General features: G+C 33.7%; 1 protein-coding gene across 4 annotated transcripts in view; it reads right to left on the bottom strand.

Moving 5' to 3' along the window:
• Nucleotides 1-6,523: 6,523 nt before the first annotated feature.
• Nucleotides 6,524-20,775, bottom strand: part of LOC135122843 (5'-AMP-activated protein kinase subunit gamma-2-like) — a 120,944-nt gene continuing 106,692 nt past the window's right edge. For all 4 annotated transcript variants that reach the window (XM_064047296.1, XM_064047294.1, XM_064047293.1 and 1 more), the window contains exons 9-13: nucleotides 15,856-16,184; nucleotides 15,595-15,798; nucleotides 15,389-15,535; nucleotides 7,677-7,814; nucleotides 6,524-7,626 (exon numbers count right to left, since the gene is read on the bottom strand). In XM_064047296.1, the coding sequence (XP_063903366.1) occupies nucleotides 7,381-7,626; nucleotides 7,677-7,814; nucleotides 15,389-15,535; nucleotides 15,595-15,798; nucleotides 15,856-16,184 (1,064 nt within the window). In that variant the 3' untranslated portion in view covers nucleotides 6,524-7,380. The remainder of the gene's footprint in view (nucleotides 7,627-7,676; nucleotides 7,815-15,388; nucleotides 15,536-15,594; nucleotides 15,799-15,855; nucleotides 16,185-20,775) is intronic.

Below are 20,775 nucleotides of genomic sequence, written 5' to 3'. Positions count from 1 at the left end.
AATTTCGCATTGAAAAAAAATTAACAGCGGCGCGAAATTGCATTTGAATAATTTGAATTTGAAAAAAATATTCAATCAAAAAAACCGTGAAACATAGGCAATCAGGTGTATGTTTAGTTCTTTTCTGGTAGTTGGTAGCTCTCCTGGGGAATTTCTGTTGAAAGAGTTGGTAGAAGTTGACTTGGTGGCTATAGGGGTGAGAGATTTCACTTTTGGTTTGTTGTTGTGAGTGAAAGCCACGTGGCAAGTTAGCTAGGTTGAGTTTAATTGGTTTGGTAGTTAATAAAAGGAGGAAGCCTTTGTTTAACGACAATTAATCGTAACGACGACGACGCCACAGTTTCCCCACACGCGTAGTTAATTCTTGCGGTTTTCGAAGCAGAAATAAGTGAATTTTGAACCGACGCTAACACGTGTAAATTTCTTTTATTGTTTGTAAATCACAGTTCATGTTAGGAGTTTAATCGTTAACTAGTTCTAACACAGTTTAACAAACAGGAATTTGTTTAGATAAGCACTTGCTAGGATATTTTATGAAATTCACTTAGTCAGGACTGATTCTTTGTTTACCAAGTGATGAATAAGTTCCTGGATGCTTATACTTAAGTGTTACACTTCTTAATTCCTCAGACAAAATTGCTAATAGTTCATTTACAGCAGTTAAAATTGACCTAACGTTATCCCACTCTGGGAAAAGGACCGTGAAAGTACGGTAGAGTTCATTATATCGTGGACTGAGATACGGGAGGATTATAAATTTTTCCCTTTAGGCAGTTATCATCATTATTATCATCACATCATCGAGACCCAATTCTCGCAACTAGGAATGCATTTTGTGTTTATTTATCATGTGTTTTTTTTGGGAAAAGCTGGGGAAAGTCCACGATATAAACTCTCAAAGCTAGTTGTTTTACTTAAGTAACCAATCACTTAGATCAAGGCATAATTTAACATAATGTAAATTTTTTGTTTGAATCGTTGATAAAGTGTGGCATAATTTAAGATTAGGTAAATTCTTTGTTTTGGCGGCGGCCATGTTGAAAGAGTATTTTCAAACCGAACACATGATTGTTTGAACTGTAAATCTCGTCAAACAAATTAACAACATTGTGGTTCATATGGGAGGTGCATTTTATTCCTCATAAAATTTTTCTCTATCTCACAATTTTAACTTCAGTAATTTTCTTTGTTATATAATTTAAATTGAACGTAAATTTTTATGCTCTGCAGTAATGTTTTTATCTTCACAGGTTTTACTTCACACCAGATCATTTTCTGTTTTTATAAATCTTTGCTATTTTTTTTATTTTGTAAATATTTTGTTGATTAATGCTTCCATTATATAAATTATCTGATGTCCAATCTTAATCTCAGATAAAAATTATTTGCTATTTAAAAATTTCACAAGAGTGTACGCCGAGTTTAAATGTTGTTTATTGCTCTTTGAAACTTGAACTGGTTCAGTTGTACTTTAATATCAGAGTCATAGAAATTCAACATTTAAATGGAACTGAGGTTAAATAACATCAAAATACGTGGCAGAAGCGAAGGGCGTGGGTCTTAGTCGAGCTGGCGGTATTTATCGCGCCATCTGCACAAAAGACGCAGGTTTGAATAGAAGTCAGGGATGGTTCAGACGACGTGGCGCTGTTCGTCATGGAGATGTGCTGTGCGGCAGTGTTTGCGATAGACAGAATCACCGTCGTGGGTAGGAGAACAGCCACAACCAGGAGCCCCAAACTCTGCTCGTGCTACAACACTCCCTATGGGTAATTTTGCTGTGCTCTAGAATGAAACTGCGATAGTTAGATCGCCACACTCTTATAGCGCTCTAGTACTGCTGTCGTTGCATAATTTTTTATTAAAATTTGATGCTCTTGTTGACTGCGATACTTTTAAATTTGCCACCACACGTCCGTAATAATTTGTGTATTTGCATCCAGTTACTTTACTTCATTCAGATTTTGCTTTGTTTTATTAAATTTGTGACATACAAATATTTGCATTGATTCAGAATAGAACGTTTAATTTGATTTCATTCAAAGTTTCTTTTTGTAACTGAGCGCTAAGGTCTTCAACCTGCGCAACTTTTTTTTGTTTTTTTTTTGTCAGTGGAGGAATAAATCATTATTATGCCCTCCATATATGTTTGTGTTTTATTTAGCGGTACTTTTCCAACTTTAGGGTCCACCACTTGCATCTGAACGCAACGTAGGTACCATTTTGTTAGACGATCACAGCCAAGGCCAAATTTTTGAATTTTTCGGGGGCTTTTCAATTTTTTTTTCACATGTCAATTTAAGGCGGGGTGTTTGGGTTATCACAATACCTACCCCTGCAGTTGTGGTTTATGATTTTTGAAAAAAATAAATAAATAAAAAATTTATAACAACATATTTTACAATTTAACTTTGAAACTGCAAGAAATCTTGCAAACGTTTTACGGTTATCGTAGTCGTCTAACATACAGTGGCGGCTCGAGACCTTTTGAAATGGGGTACACAATTTGATTGATGGGTTAAGTATGAAAATATAAAAGCAGGCTGTTATTACCAATTAATAGACGAAACTCTGTGACGGAAATAAATACAAAAATACATACAATAAAAGTACAAAAATATTTGTTTACATATACATACCTTTGGTTTTCACTCAACTGTTAGGTGAGGACTAAGGAGACAAAACACAACAATTTATCCTACGTGTTATGTCTATTAAAATATCTATGAAAGTCTCTCCCTAAATTTTTCACTACAATATTATCATTGTAAGCCAGAGGACGATTTTTATTAAATATTCAACTGAATTCATTATATTTATTTACAATCAAACAATTTCACTAGCACGGAATGAAAATAAACTTCCGTAGTTGAATTACTGCTAGCAGGTCACTATTTCAAATGCGACACGATTCCAGCCAAATACAGCGACTAGAGGCGTCGTTTCCATGGCAACGCAACGGTCTAAACAAAACGTTTAAATGAGTCATGATTTTGTCGAGACCTTACCAACGATCTTTAAATGGAAGTTTTGATACATCTGATACAAATGAAGTTAGATAAAAAAAATAGTTTTGATAATTATGACACAAACTTCCGGATAATTTTTTAAACATTGAAAATTACTGTCTTGCTATTTCCACTGCGTTTGTAAACGTTGTAATTTTCAGTGCCCTTGTGCCCTCTGGCACTAGCCGCCTCTGCTAACGTATATAAATAAGTTACACAAAATTTATCCGTTACGACTTCATCTCAAAAGTTTTCACCCTAGACATCCAGATCTTGAAAGACAAATTTTGCCGATTAAATCCTGTCTAAAATGTGTAAAATATAGTTGCGGTTTATCAATGCATTCATACTTTTTAGAACTGCTAATACAGGCAGATGATAAAAAAAATGGTCTAAAGAGTTTAGACAGTACTTCCCTCGCTGTCGGAAACGTGACGACTGCATGTCTATTACGTTTTTTTTCGCAGTAGATTTCAAAGCATTCGGTTTTGTAGTTCCTGAGTAAATCAATAAAATAAATTTTCGCATTCATTATTTTTTTTGAGTCACCCGGTATATGCAAATTCAAAAAATATGAATGGAATGATAAATTACAAGTACAGACTCATCATATTTTGTATATTCTAGATAGGATTTATTCGCCAAACTTTTGAGCTGACGTCATCAGTTTTTTGGAGAAGATAATCAAATATATTTTGACTAAAAATTTATTATGCTCTTTATAACCTTAAAACATTTGCAACATTTCAAAACATTCGGTTCTGGAGTTCCTGATTAAATCAATAAAATACATTTACGCATTCACTAATTTTTTTGGGTCACCTTGTATATGCAAATCCAAAAAATATGAATGGAATGATAAATCACAAGAAAAGACTCATCATATTTTGTACATTTTAGATAGAATTTTTCAACAAAATTTTGTGGTGACGTCATAAATTTATTTAGGAGGGACGACCAAATACATTTTGATCAAAAATTTACCATGCTTATGATAATTTTGAAACATCTTTAAGATTTCAAAGCATTCGGTTTTGTAGTTCCTGAGTAAATCAGTAAAATACATTTACGCATTCATTAATTTTTTTGAGTCACCCTGTATATGCAAATCCAAAAAATATGAATGGAGTGATATATCATAAGCACAGACTCATCATATTTTGTACATTTTAGATAGGATTTATTCGGCAAACTTTTGAGCTGACGTCATCAAGTTTTTGGAGGGGATAACCAAATATATTTTGACTAAAGACTTATGATGCTCTTTATAGCCTTAAAACACCTGCAACATTTCAAAAGATTCGGGTTAGCAGATTCAAAATTAAATTGCAAAATGTTGTTTTATAATTTTGATTTTTTTTTTCAAAAATCTGGACGTTTCGGGTAAAAACTCAATTCGGAGTCGTAAACTACATGTTTAGGACTATCTTATTTTATACAATTTAAAACCCATTTACTATGTACAATTTTGAAGTGACGTCATCGCATTAGTGGTGGCGATGATCAGACAAATTTTGTTTAGCGTTTTACCATCTACCTGATATTCCTAATATAACTACAAAATTTCACAACAATTGGTCCAGTACTTTCGGAGATTATCTGTCTAATAAAAATCCGGGACGGCAGACAGACGGAAATGGGAGACCTATTTCTTCGTCTTTTAGGGGTCATGAAAGATCGAGAAAACGAGAAAACGTAAAAGTAGAGAGTGGGCCGACGGACTCGATTACAATACTTCCTTTGCTTACGCTCGGGAAGTAAAAATGAATGTGGTAATTTGTTTTAGTGAAGAATGGGTCACCCCCTTTTTGCACAAAATTTGGGGATTCTGTACTGTATTATTATATTATTATTATACTGATCTACCTATTCAAATTGACATAGACAACGTGTCCTTGGTAAAATGTTGAAGACGTCATCGCATTTTTTTTTTTTTTGTATAGGTTTCTTTACCATTATCAACTTTAACACTACACACATATTTTTATTTTTATTTATAAAGGTTGTCATAAAAAGTAAAATAATTTGCAAAATTAGATTTGATATTTTTTTGAAAGAGCTGAATATGTTATTGTATGTTTAGGGGCGAGGGAAATTCTGTCCAAGTAACTTTAAACCAATTTTTTAACTTCTGCAAATTAAAGTAAAACATGTAGACAAAAAAACCTTGACTATTAATGATTGTGATTTTTTTGTCAAGAGGCATACCTGATTGTCAAGATGAAATTTAGGACACTAAAAAAGTCATCTACTCATCACGTTTGTAAGGTGCGTTAAAGCACTGCTTTCAAAGTTAACAAATGATACATTAACATTGCTGTCATTAATTCAGAACTACCACTACACAAATTTTCTTCAGTAATTTATAATGTCCAGAAAAAACTGTTGGGCAAATGATCTCTAAGGGACAGTTTTTTGATGTTTTTTCGACGTTCTTATCTTTTTGTTTGCGCTTCCCGTTGTAGGGAGAATCCTTTTGAAATTTTTAAGTATAACTCACAGTAAAGCGAAACTAAAATTTGCCAGTTTTTCTGCTCCAAAAAAATCAGTAGTGTCGTCTCGAAATCTTATTAGATGAATCTTACTTGAAATTTTCATGATTAAAATGTACACAAACGGTTATTTTCTTAGGCATCACATGCCAATGTGTAGATTTTGTCGTTGTTTTAAATTGAAACCACTAATCAAAAAGAGATAAAAACATAAATATACAAATTTTTCCACTTTACTCTGCGGAACATTGTGTAAAATACAACGAACTGAAATAAGACAATTTTTATAAAACAAAAAAAAAAAAATTGCAACATGGGAAAGCTAAAAATACTCCGTCTGGTTGCTTTGATTGTAGATAAAACAATATAAACAGGCAATGCGTATGTAAAGTACGAGCATACGTCGTTTTTTGGTCTATAACAGTAATCTAAATCTAGTCGCATAAGCCAATGTGCTGTTATTTTTGAACCGCTGTTAAAATCTCTTTGGAACCTACTTCCACTCTCTGAAAATGTGTACAGCGTATATGAAATGTAATCTCCCATATGTATAAATACATTGTCACTGTAACAGATACAAACAGTACGATATTTTCTAATTATACAAAAACAGATAAATCAAATTTACCTCTGAAGTCACTATTAAAACTTATGAGTTTCCGAAAATAATCTTAGAAAACATAAAACCCGAACCTGTTGTGTAAAATCAAATAAACATCACCTATGATTGTTCACATTTGACTGAAATAATTTATTTTAATTTTCTGTTAGCCCACGTTCTTATCCGAGTTGTCATAAAAAATTACGTTTCAAGTACCCAAAAAAATATTAACATTGTCATCTTCACATAAAAATTGATGACGTCATTCAGTACATCTTATAATCAAGTGACAATCTTTCTACACAACATGAAAGTAAAACTGCAAGGTCTCATGTGTTTATGTCAATAACAGCACTATTTCTGATGGTTTTTAATAGTTTTAATTGTTATTGGTTGTGAAGACGGGAGGATTTAAACAAAACTTCTTTCATGGTAGATACACGTTTACTAAGCATCGTATAGGCCATGATCAGCCTTCCTACTAAATAATGTAACTACATCGTTGTATATCTTATTCTATCTTAACAATAAATTAGCAAATACCAACTTGAGTTAACCTGGCATCTATATCAATTTGTATTTCGAACTGTACATCAATAGCTTAATTTATATATAAAATTTAAAAAGTGTAGATCAATCCATCCTACATTTTGCCATTCTTTTTCTGAAATAAAAAACTGATGATATTAAAATAGTATTCACCATCTCGTATTTACAAAACCAACTGAAAACTGAGTTATGTTTCTTTGATAACATTAAAAATGTAATCCTTCTATTGTACAAATTGTAAGGCTTTTTATTAAATATTAAGTATAAATCTTCCCATATTCCACCTTCAATGTCATCAAAGTGGCACAATTACAAAGCTAAACTGAACAGTTTTACACTATTATATTTTATATTAATTTTAACAATAACATGTTAACCTGTTGTTTCTGTATACAACACTATCTGACAAAAAAAGTATATTATACAAATAAATAAAGCACACCATGAGTTAGTTAATTAACTGAATTGTTTCTTTTCACCGTCACTCTTCATGACGTAAGCAGTCTTTGGTATATAACTTATTAAGTACAATTCTTTAAAAATATTACAGTCCCTTATAGTCAGGACAGACAATCACAATGTATCGACATCATCCATTTGCCCCCACTTCCAACAAATGAACAACGTCCAGATAGCAAAGAAACAATCCAGGACCGGCTCAAAATTAACATGAACCGTCACATCTTAATTACTAATCACCCAAAAGTTAAAATCAGCAAACTCAAAAGTGCTATTCGCCGCCGCCCGTCACCGTCACCTCTCTGAATATGTTGTTTTCAGTGGGTAGTGCTTTGTTCTCAAGAACGGGCGAATCAGGCAGACTTGTATCTGAATCTTCTTTGTGATTTTCGGACTTTTCCTCTTGAGTATTTTTCTCTATGGTTGGGTCTTCCTCTTCTTCGGGAATTGTTTGGGATACTTCTTCTGTCGAGGACGTCCTCTCCGACTGAGAAATGCTCTCGTGCAATTTTATATCCTGAAATTTTTCGTGAGTTTGCCTATTTTTACGCTTGCGGTGATACCAACCTGTGCCCTGACCGATATCATGCCGTCAGGAGAACCGTCCTCGCCGCAGGGCCGCAACACTAGGTAAAGGAGAAGATCGGATAAGGATATTATTCCTATGACTTTGTCGTCGTCGTCAACTACCACTAGCCTATGCACCTGTAAACAAAGAAAAATGTTAAGTCGGAAATTTTAGTGAGTCATTTTTGTTTCTATTGTTTGCAAAAACTTTCTCAGCTTCTGACCTCACTTAAATTAAATTAAAAATAGTATTCTAATTTTACAAAATCTGAAAGTTATTTACACAGCAACCACTGAAAATATATGTTATTAAAGGTTTATTTTTAAAAAGGATTTCGATGATGATGTCATCAATTTTGTGGAAGGGATAAATATGCTGTTGTCCATAATTTTTAAAAATAAAGAAATATATTTACTACAGTACACGGTATGCCGCCTCTCAAAGCTTAATCATAAATACATATTTTATTTGGTGGGGATAGGATAATTTGTCATATACAACTTAACACTAAGTGTTATCTATCGAACTTGTACCGCATTTTTGGAGAAAATGAATAAATCAATTTTAATTCATGTTTTATAACTAAATACATCGTAAAATTTGCTCGTAAAAATGTTACTATTTTAGGATAATTGATATTAAAGATAAACATGAAGTTATTAAATCAGGTTCTAAAGACTAGGCCCGGTTTAAAAACGACGTCATCAATTTTTCGGATATAGGAGGTCGGTTTTAGTTTCATTAATAATGAAGTTACCAACAAACGACAAACATTCAACAAAATGACCTTATTTTTTATACAATCATAGTGTTTTAAAATTGTAAATGTTCATAAGCTGAAATTTGTAGATGTTATTTTTGGGAATCTACTTTCCATATTTAAATTAAAGAGCCAAAACATGTGTCCAAAACTAATGTTGGGGCGGATATGGGCTATGGTAATCTCGCCTTGACGTGACCTACCACAAGCAATGGAATTATTGACAATGAATACAAATAAACCATTTTTGAAATGGGTAGACTATCAATTAATTTCTGCTTTGTCTCGGCTAGAACCAAAATGGTAATGGTTATAGTGAATGTGTAGTGTCATTGAAATTACAAGATAATACAAAATACGACGTTACTAAGGTGAATTGATTCAGTTGCCATGAGAAATATGGGTAAATATATGTATAAAATAAAACAAAATTAAACTTTTTGTTTACTTCATTAAAAATGTACAAAAAAGTACTGTTTGAGTTGGCAATAAAATGATTCAATTCTGAGAGAATTTTCTTGCGTAGTTGTTGCCAACAGCTGATTCAAATACTTGGAGCTATATCACTTTTCAGGGCTCAAGAAAGCTTGGTTACGACATCAAATGTCAATTAAATGTCATTATCAACCATGTCAGTTTTGACAACATGAAGTAAGGTCTATAAATTTCAAAATTCATTGATACCAATTAAAACAGTACTTCTTGATCATAGGGCATCTCATAAATGAAGTAGAAAACCGGCAAACCAGCTCAAAGTAAATGTCGGAATAATACTGACAGACAAAAAACAAAAAACTATTCCACCGAATCAGTTTGTCCAACATGAAAGAAAAATAACAATGTCTAATTTACTCCAAACATTGTGGTGACCGAATTAGAATCAAAATTTCGCGCTGAAAAAAATTAACAGCGGCACAAAATCACATTCGCATAATTTGAATAAAAAAAAAAAAAACCAAAAAAAAAACCGTTAAACATAGACAACCAAGTGCACGTTAATGCTTTTTGGGTAGTTGGTAGCTCGCTGGGGATTTTAGTTAGATGGTTGGTAGACAAGATGACGGCATGGCGAAAGCATGGTGAAAAAACGCTGTAAGTTAGCTAGGTTAAATTAGTTGGTTTGGTAGTTAATAAAAGGCAGGAAGCCTTTGTTTAACGACAATTAATCGTAATGATAACGACGCGACGCCACAGTTTTCCCCAACACGCGCAGCTTATTCTTGCGGGTTTCTAATCGGATAATGTGAATTTTCGACCGACGCCAACACGTCTAAATTTAATTCATTGTTTGTGAATTCACAGTTCATGTTAGGATTTTAATCGTTAACTAGTTCTAACACAATTTAACGGAGATTAGGTTTATTTAGATAGACACTCACAAGATATTTCATGAGAATTCACGTAGTCAGGACTCGTTTGATTTTGTTTGTCTAATTATGAATAAGTTTTCTGGATGCATATACTTAAGTGTTACATTATAACACTTCTTAATTTCTCACACAAGATCGCTAATAGTTCAATAACGGCAGTTAAACCAATCTAACTCGCAACGTGGAAAATTACATTACCGTGGCATTTCCTCGCAACGTTAAAAATTACATTACCGAGGAGTTTTTCTCGCAACGCCCGATGCATTTTTGTGTTTATTTATTACGTGTTTTGTTGGGGTAACCAGTCTACGATAAACTCTCAAAGTTAATTGTTTTAAGTAACCGATCACATGGATCAAGACGTCAACATAATGTAAACTCTTTGTTTGAATCGTTAATAAAGTGTAGCAAATATTGATCTCATGTAATTTTATTAGCTTTGCAATTTTTCACCTCCTACAATTTTTCTCTATCTCACAATTTTTAACTTCAGTAATTTTTCTTTGTTGTACAATTTAAATTGACCGTAAACTTTCATGCACTGCAGTTTCTAACTTCACGTAATATTTTATCTTCACAAGTTTATTTCACACCAGATCCTGTTTTTATAAATCTTTGCTAGTTTTTTTTTTATGTAAATATTTTGTTGATGAATGTTTCCATCATATAAATTATCTGATGTCCAATCTTAATATCAAATAATAATTAATTATTCTTTAAAATTTCACAAGATTGTATGGTGAATATAAATGTTGTTTATTGCTCTTATTGAAACTTTCACGCTTGTTCAATTGTAGTTTAATATTAGAGTTGTATTTAAGAATTGAACATAATGGTATTGAGGTTAAATAACACAGAAACACGTGGTGGAAGCTGAATGCGCGGTTCCTAGTCGAGCTAGTGGGATTTATCGCGCCATCACACACAAAAGGTGCAGGTTAGAATAGAATTCAGGGGCGGTCGAGATGACGTAACGGCCTGTTCGTACGGCTTGTCCGTAATAGAGAATTGTTGTGCGGTATTTTTGTTGTGCTCTAGAATGAAGTTAACATAGTTCGATCGCCACATTCTTATAGCGCTCTGGTGCCGCTACCACTGCATTGTTTTTTTTTTACTAAAATTTTGTGCTCTTGTTGACTGCCATAATTTTAAATTTACCGCCACATGTCTGTAACAACTTGTGTATTTGCATCCGGTTACTTTATTGCTTTGTTTTTATTAAATTTGTGATTTTGAAATATTTGCATTGATTCAGAACGTTTAATTTGATTTCATTTAAATTACATCCAAAGTTCAATAAATTTTGTGTTTTATTTAGCGGTATTTTTCCAACCTTGGGGTCCACTATTTGCATCTGAAGGCATCCCGCCAGATTTTAAAAAACAGCATACAGCCAAGGCCACATTTTGATTTCTTGAATTTATCGCGGGATGTTTGGGTTATCACAGAATAATAGGTAATAATGAATTGTAACTATTTTAACGTAAATCACGTAACTATCACATTGAATGGAATGAGGATAATTTTCAAAATCAAGCCAAGACACATCTAAAATTAACTCAGAAATTAATTAATGAAAATGTGTATTTTTGTACTTTAATTAATTCTTTGTGTTAAATCCGGCGTAAAAAAGAATGGAAAGCTTTGAAATATTATTCAAATTATTAATAAACAGACGAGGATTAAACATTTAGCTTATTATACACAATATAGTAGACGTTTATTTGAGATGTAATTCATTAGCAACGACAATAAGTAGGCGTTAATATATATTTAAATGAAAACTGAAACGTTAGTGAGTGAAGACAAATATACTCCAGTCTAGAACAACATACATTTGATTTCTCTCTGTCATATCATAATAAGTTTGCTATAATCATGCATAAGGAAGCAAGACTGTCTTCAAAAACATGGAACTCAGTTACTTTTAGTTTCTTCACTATGTAAATTATTTCTGAGACTAATAAATAAGTATGCAATTTTTAATTTTTAGTGATCTTTCTCTAGAAAAAAACATTTAGTTTCTATTTTGATTTAATCGTTACGGTGTACGTATAACTTAAAATAAATAAATTGTAAAGTTTGAATACCCACACTAATTTTTTACGACAATTTACACGTAAAATAAAAACAGAAGAACAAAACCACGAACAAGCATGTCACGCTTTACATTTCGAGAAGATTTGTTTGTTAACATTTTGAGGTGATGTCATCTCATCTCACCTTCATCTTTAACTCTTCACTATAATCTCAAAATACGCTTTAAATTGCAACGTACTCGGTTCGCTGGTTTCAAAGATTATCCATGTAATACAATCCACAACAGAGGCAACAAATAGTTTTTACAAAATAAATCCATAGGAGTAATAAAGCAATTTGTTTAGGACTAAACATCGCTTCTATGTTATAGTACGGCTATAAAATCATAAAAATTCCGTAAGTTATCTTACAAGTGATGGATTTTCACTGCAGTTAAAACTAAAACCGAGTTTCCTCAGAAACTTTATCGGAATTTAATTGACATAAAATTAAAAAAATTATTATTATAGCGATTAAAAGCGATACTATGATAAAAAGCACATACTAGTTTTGAAAATTTTTGTTTTTTTTTGTCAGTTTTGTAAGTTGTGTACTTTTGTGGGCATTTTTGTTAGTCTTATTATTATTATTTTTAATAAAGCACAAAAATTAAATGTGATTTTCCAAAAGTACTATTCCAGCAAAAACAAAGACGTGCTCGAAATTACTAATCTAAACAAATCGCTTATTTTAGTTATTGTTAGCGAACTGAAGAGTTAAAATTAATAGTGGAATATTCTACAATTTGACTTGTGTGAAAATGTTTTATTATGAAGTGCGTAAATGTTATTTTCCACTGTCTTAAATATATATAAATATTAAACGTTCCTATCTATCACTGAGTCCTAATTTAACAGTTGTAGCACTTTGTTATTATTAACACTGGCAGTACGAGTAATAATAGTAACTGTCGACAAAACGCATTTAAACACAATCAGACCCTGTGTGCCTGTTTCAAAATGGCACCATATGGAGTTTATGGAAGTAAGCTTAAATTTCATTTGATGTTACGTTTCAGTAGTTCCATAAGTATAAAAGTATAAGAGCCATAAAATTGGACAAAGTCTTTTCAAAAAGCCTTGTCAAATATATTGATGTCACCTTTAAGTGACATCAATATATCAATATCGAGAAAAAAACCGTCCTCTTTGACCGGATGTTACAACTTGATTCAAACCAAAGCGTCTGAAATGCGATCTCTTCTCTTTCATAAGTTTATCCTGAAGCATCTGCATCTATTTGTTTCCTTTACATAACAAAGAACGTAAACTCTGCTCCTATAAAATGATAATGAACCAAGAAAGATAAGTTTATTAAGATCGCCTAAGACCATAAAACATTAAACGCCTCCGGCAATCGTTACCGTAGAAACGCTCCCTTTTGTTGATATTTAGTCAGTCAAAAAGCAATGTATGAGAACACAAACTCATTAATATTAATTAGAAAACTCAAAATAAGAAGACTTACTTTACAGCAAACAGTAAGACAGTAAAACGACTTAATTAACAAAAGTTACACGTTTTTACACATCTTTGTTTTGTAGATCCTGAAACTTTCCTTCTGTGCGTAATAGCACTTTGTGATGGCCCGATAATGCAAAATTTCCATTCAAAAACCTTCTATTTAATTCATGAATGTGTTTTCGCAACTTGTGCGATAATATTGCCATTACTCCTGTCACTAATGATCGAAATTAAAATGTGATGGTCTAAAAATAAACGGGAGCTTTTAATGCACTCTAATGAGGAGTGATTGCTGCAAATACAAGCAAGCTCTTGACGCTTTGAAGTTATGTTTATAATATTAACATCGGTGTCGGTACAAGTTGCTTAATATTTCGCCCACTGTAGTAGCACTATTTACCAACAGATTTTATCAAAGGCAAAAATATACGATGGAAAGTTACCGGCGTCGTCACTTGTTTATCCATGAATGTTATTTTGTTTTAGAACGATTATTCATTTCATGATATGGAAAATTATACCGTATTAATATTAAATGAGTAAAAAAACATACACAAAAAGTAATTTAATGTTGTCACAGGAAAAATGATTCAAAAACAAAATATGACTGACCTCGTTTTTTTTTAAATTTTCTTTTCTAGCTTATGTGTGCAGTGTGAACATAGAATTAGAGCTAAAGCTCATATAAAAATTCTGAATAAACTTTGGTGAACAACAACGTCAACAGCTTAAAGCTAATTTTGCTGCTACTTTTTTTTATTGGTCAATTTTACTACAACATGCAGAGGCCCTAGTCATCACCTCGGTCTTCGTCGAACGCATTAATCTAGAATCGATTTTACTCAGTTCAATGATCTGGAATTTGGTCAGAGGGCAATGATGGAACTGAAATCAACTAAACGCAGCCCTCAGTCATGGGCAAACCAACAAATTGTTTTGGCCAATCTCTACGCTGCTTGATCATTACGCATGAAATGAGCTATGTTCAGATTTTAGGATTGCAACAAATTTCGGCGAATTTGGTCGTGTTTGAGAGTCTCACTTTTTGTTTTTTGTTCATAAAATACAACGATCATTAAAATGCGTAGGTGTATCTGAAATCAAGAGTGGCGCCATCTGTTCAACCACTTTAAAAACACAGCGCTTGAAGACGATATTCTGCGAGAAAACTCGATGATGTAATAAAAAACACTTAAAAAAACAAGTCATAATTTGCATCTAATTAAAAAAATATATTTAACAATGATCGCTCTTATGACTTCATTTATTTTCTTCTTATTTGTGCAAACCTTTAGAGTTATCATTGTATGTGGAATAGTATCTTTGGAATTGAATATTGGATATCTGTTTACTTAATTAGTTGATTATTAAGTAGTGTTATAGTGCTGAAACAAACGTCAACTTATCCATTGAGAGCTTTACCGTCTACACGATATCCATTGAACAAATCCGTATTTGACAACAACCCGTCTAAAAGCCATGAAACGGCGAAATAACATGAAATTAGCAACTCAATAATGGATTTTACGATATTCTTGCACCTTACGCTCGACAAAGTGTTTTTTTTTTTAATGTGAAAAGACGAAAAAATATTCGTAAAAAATGAGAAAGTTGACAAGTACTTTTTTACTGTTTTTAATTGAACAGGACGGGACATTTTTTAAGTGTGTTTAGATGCCCGATGTGATAGAACTTTGGCACCAAATAAGACCTTTATTGTTACAAAAATAACAAAGATTCTAAAAATGAAAACTAAAAATTGGCAGATTTCGGCGCCTATAAAACACTGCACTTCTTCTCCAATTTAACTAAACGTTCTCTTTGAGTCTCGTCCAAATTTTACGAATTCTTTCAGATGATGCAATTATATTAAGATATATTGAACACGCTTTCCAGTCTATTGCGATGTGGAAAACTAATGACCCAATTGTTATTTATATTAGGTAAAAATCATCTTCAAAAACCCGATAAAATCTTCCTGTTTTTATACGAACTCGTTAAAATTTGTGCATCGTTAGTAAATAGTAGTTTTTCCTTACCTCAGCTTTCACGATCTTGTCCATAATTGTAAACAGCGTTTCATCGAGCTTGCACTTGTGTACACCCTCGAACCACTCGTTCCTGTGTTCATTAGCTTTCTTCAGCGACACGTCTAGATCATTATAAGTCTTTTCAGCAGCTAAATTCTGCAACAAACAAGCTCGCAAATAACCGTTTGATCGATCATTTCCAATCAAATACGTACAATAACGTCAAATTTAGCGTAAATATCAACGAGCCGACCTTCGTTATCTACAATGGGCAAAGCTGAAACCCGCCTCTCGACGAACTTCTTCAACGCTAAAATTATAGACGTGTCCTCGGCCGCAGTTTCAATATTCTCGTAACTACCGATCCTAACTTCTCGTAATGTTTTGTTCATGTAACTAGGTTTAGGAAGTTCGTTAATCTGAAACACGCAAGTAGACATGAGCCCGGGCTGTAGCGGACCAATTAAATTTCTTACGTATAAGAACAAAAATCGCAGTATTCTCTTGTGGGTGAGAATGTAGAGGACGTTTCCCGTTTCCGGATCGATTACGGGTAACCTGTGAATCCTGTTGTGGATTAAGGTCCTGATGGCGTCATACAGGGAGGCGTCCGGATTGATGTAGATCAAAGGACGCTGGTCTTTTAGGACATGTCGCCAAGTATCCAGCTTATGTTCCTCGAGTTCGTCCATGGCAACTGTTGGAGATTTGTAGTACATCCGCAGGATTTTAATGAAGTCGGTTATGGTCAGCATGCCGACGAATTCTTGCCTGCTGCTGTCCCACAACGGTGCTGCTCGAACTCCTGTAACGAAAATACGTGTTTGTGATTGTGAAACCCGCAGAATCAACACGACTCGTTTTTTTTTGTTGTTGTTTTCAGATGTATACAGGGTGTCCCAGAATTCGCGCCATTCCCGTGAATGACATGTTCCCTGTCCCGAACTGTGCCGTAATTCGCAAAAAGAATTGTCCAGGCTTTAACCGTGTGAGAACTGGAAGGCGATTAAGTTGACCAATAGAGAGGCTGCTTTTATATCCGAACGTTTCTATGTTCAAAGTTACCTATGCCAAGAACAAAAAATCGGGTAATACTAAAGTTGAATGAATTTTTTCCGAATCCCCCTCCGTCAACAAAAGGAAACAGAAGTGTGGTTATAAATTTAATCATTTTGACAATTGTTTGTCATAAACTGTCACGAAGTTTATCACTGACCTGAAGAGACGCTTCTGCGCCAAAGATGACTGATTAATGTACACAGAGACGTCAAGGTTTACTTTAAGGCAAGTAGCATGGGACAGAAGTTATTTCTGCTGCCATTCTAGTTAAATTGTGTTTAACTGGGCTGTACATGTCATAAGAGAAGCTGTTTCATTTCATCGTAGGCAAATAATACATTTATTACTATTCTACATAGAGTAGCTACCGAAGAGCAGGTATTAGAAGTCATTTTCTTAGAGCCCCGTGAATAATCGTCGGCACCCAGACCAACATGTGTTTCACCGATTGTTACATCGAGCAAGAGAAGATCTTTTCAACCTAGTCGGAAAGGCCGTGCTGGGGCTCCACGGAATGTACGTGTAGGTGCTGAAGAGCAAGTGTTAGGAAACATGGAAGCGGATCCTAGGAGAAGTGTCCTCTACGTAGCGGAAATTAGTGGATGTTCAAGATCGACCACTCATCGTATCCTTCAAGAGAGAAGACTGCATCCTTACCATTACACGAGAGTGCAGCATCTGCGACCAACCGACTACCCGCGACGAGTACATTTTGCTCAATGGTTACTGCGACAAAATGAACTAAATCCTGATTTTACACGGCGCATTCTTTTCACCGACGAATGTTCATTTTCCCGAGAAGGAATGTTTAATGCACACAATTGGCATTTCTGAGCACACGAAAATCCACATCTCACTAGGGTGAGAGCATATCAGGAGCGATTTACTATTAATCTATGGGCTGGAATCATTGGTACTACTGTGGTAAAAATTTTAATGCATCTGATAAAATTATCAGATTACCTGATCGCCTTAATGGGGATGCATATGCTAATTTTCTACGACTAGAGCTTCCGGCATTGTTGGAAGACGTTCCTTTGAATGTACGGCGGAATATGTGGTATCAGCACGACGGCGCTCCTCCACATAATTCGATACTTGTACGACGAACATTGAAAAGAGTATCGTCATAGGTGGATTGGGCGTGGCAGTACTAATATCTGGCCTCCTAGATCTCTAGACCTTTCTGCTTTGGACTTTTTTTTGGAATCAAATTAAAAATTAAGTATATAGAGAACCCCTAGATATGTTAGAAGAACTGGAAGAGAGACTGCACGAAGCCTACGCTACAGTTACTCCTGAGATGTTACATAATACACAACACAACATAATTCAACGAGCTAGAACTTGCATTGAAGTTAATGGTGGTCATTTTGAGCACATTGTTTAATAACGTTACAGTACAACGATTCCAGCCCATAGATTAATAGTATTGCTCTTGATATGCTCTCACGTTAGCGAAATGTGGATTTTCGTTTGCCCAGAAGTGAATTGTGCGCATTAAATATTCCTTTTCGGGAAAATCAACATTCGTCGGCGAAAAGAATGTGCCGTGAAAAATCAGGATTTAGTTCATTTTGTCGCAGTAACCATTGAGCAACATGCACTCGTCGCGTAGTCGGCTCGTCGCAGATGCTGCACTTTCGTCAATAGTAAGGATGCAGATTTTTCTCTGTAAGGATACGATGCATGATCGATCTTGAGCATCCAATCATTTGTGCCACTTGTTCTTCACCGTCTATGCGTATAATCCGTGGAGCCCCAGCACGGCTTTCCGCATAGGCTGAAAAGATCCATCTTCTTTTGCTGGATGCAACAAACGACGAAACACATGCTGGTCAAGGAGCCGATGATTGGGGAAAAGACCTGTATATTCGCGCACAGCAGTGGCTGCATAGCGTGTACATTCTCCATAAATTGTTTGTATTGTTCTTAAAAAAAATTGCAACTATTGTTATAATTTTTATTCGTATCTTTTCAATCTCTAGAAAGTATGTACTCACAACTTTAAAGAAACTGTCTTAAATCATCATGTGCAACATCAATATTATTCTTGAATAAGTCTCAGTTTTCAGTATCTCCCCCACATGATTGACACCACAGCAGATACCTATGATCTTAATACACCAGAGAAGTGGAGTCTCGTCTATTTTTTCGTTGCTTAGATTAGGTATCAGCAACAAAGCTGTTCAGTAAAAATTGATACTGTTTATTGAAAATCATAATCACTGATTAATCAAAAGCGATATTTATGTTTAAATACACTTAATAACGTTCTTTGAATGGACATGTGGTACTCTTTTTTAGAAATAACGATAAACTTAATATCAGGCATATGATGCATTCTGAAAATGTACTAATTTTCGTTAAAAAGAACAACACATTATTCACGGGGCTCTAAGAAAATCACTTCTAATACCTGCTCTTCGGTAGCTACTCTATGTAGAATAGTAATAAATGTATTATTTGCCTACGATGAAATGAAACAGCTTCTCTTATGACATGTACAGCCCAGTTAAACACAATTTAACTAGAATGGCAGCAGAAATAACTTCTGTCCCATGCTACTTGCCTTAAAGTAAACCTTGACGTCTCTGTGTACATTAATCAGTCATCTTTGGCGCAGAAGCGTCTCTTCAGGTCAGTGATAAACTTCGTGACAGTTTATGACAAACAATTGTCAAAATGATTAAATTTATAACCACACTTCTGTTTCCTTTTGTTGACGGAGGGGGATTCGGAAAAAATTCATTCAACTTTAGTATTACCCGATTTTTTGTTCTTGGCATAGGTAACTTTGAACATAGAAACGTTCGGATATAAAAGCAGCCTCTCTATTGGTCAACTTAATCGCCTTCCAGTTCTCACACGGTCAAAGCCTGGACAATTCTTTTTGCGAATTACGGCACAGTTCGGGACAGGGAACATGTCATTCACGGGAATGGCGCGAATTCTGGGACACCCTGTATACAAATATTTTCACTTAATTAAAGAAATTCTGACTGAAAAAACATTCCTGATGAATCTGGTTTACAAGGCACTCAATTATAAAAATCGTTCGAAAATAAGCTGAAAGCCCGCAGCAACGGCGATGTTCCAAAATAGATCCGGCTGTATACATATTTCAACGTCTCAAAGATTTTTGTTTTGTGATTTTGATTCCTATAACGTTTATGTTATTAATAATTCAAAATTTTAACACGGAAAACAGCCAATATTAATTTATCACATAAAAAATAACTAGTTTGGTGGCTTCATCCATGGTTTATAAACATAGTGTGACTTGGTTAAGGCCAGTAACTGCGCAAGGACACTTTTTTTAAACAAGTTATTATGACGTCCTTTTTAAAATTTTAGTGAAATTGTTCATCACTTATCCCTAAAAATCAATATATCAATTATTTAAGGAAATTTCGTAACGCGGTTTTCACCACTGGCAATGTTTTGGTGATTATTAGTTTTTTTTTTTAACTGAAAACAGTGGTGAAAAACGCGTTCTAAAATTTCCATAACTGAATTTTAAAGAAACGTAATGAAAAATTTCACCAACATTTTATGATAACCTTTAAAAAATGTTGATATTTTATTTTAGATGCATTTTTGTTCTAGTTTTGTCTTTTGTGCTGGCTCGTAATTATAGAAACTCACAACTGACCAAATACACATGTTTGGATTATTCCCAAGCGTATTAAGAAAATTAATGACGCATATACAATTGTTCTAACAAAGTAACAATTCTAAATTAACGTCGTTTTTCAAATCTTTCTTGGAATAATTCATACAGTTCAGATAATAATTAAAAATACATAGCACTGCTCCAAGTTACGTTCCAGTTTTTAACTACAGCAATTTACCGGTCCGTTGATGTTTTTTTTAATGGAAGGCTTTCTCTGTTTTAGATTTAGATCTTTCAAAATATTTGTGTAAAATTAATGACCTTGAAACTTAAGAATTTATTGATTTTTATTAAAACAATGTATTTAAAATGGTTGATGTCAACGATTAGTAATAATACGACTATTGTATTTCCAAATTTTTAGGAAAATGGAGTGAGCCGTCCCTGATTTAATCAATGAAATAAATTGACTCTTTAATTATTATTTTTTTAGAGGGGATAAACAGATTTATTTTGATTACAGATTTACTATGCTTACGATAACTTTGCACGGTCTGTAAGATTTCAAAGCATTCAGTTTGGAAGTTTCTGATTTAATCAATAAAATAAATTGACTCATTCATTAATTATTTTAAGTCACCCTGTATAAGCAATTCTAAAAAATATGAATGAAATGATTTTATTTTATTTTGAGATGACGTCATCAGTTTTTAGGGGGGTC

This window comes from Zophobas morio, unplaced genomic scaffold (genome assembly GCF_036711695.1).
Source record: "Zophobas morio isolate AGI-343-1 ecotype UQ-CSIRO unplaced genomic scaffold, CSIRO_AGI_Zmor_V1 ptg000005l, whole genome shotgun sequence".
In the NCBI taxonomy this organism is placed as follows: Eukaryota; Metazoa; Arthropoda; class Insecta; order Coleoptera; family Tenebrionidae; genus Zophobas; species Zophobas morio.
The sequence above is the reverse complement of the archived record's forward strand: the minus strand, read 5'-3'. Positions and strand labels throughout refer to the sequence as shown.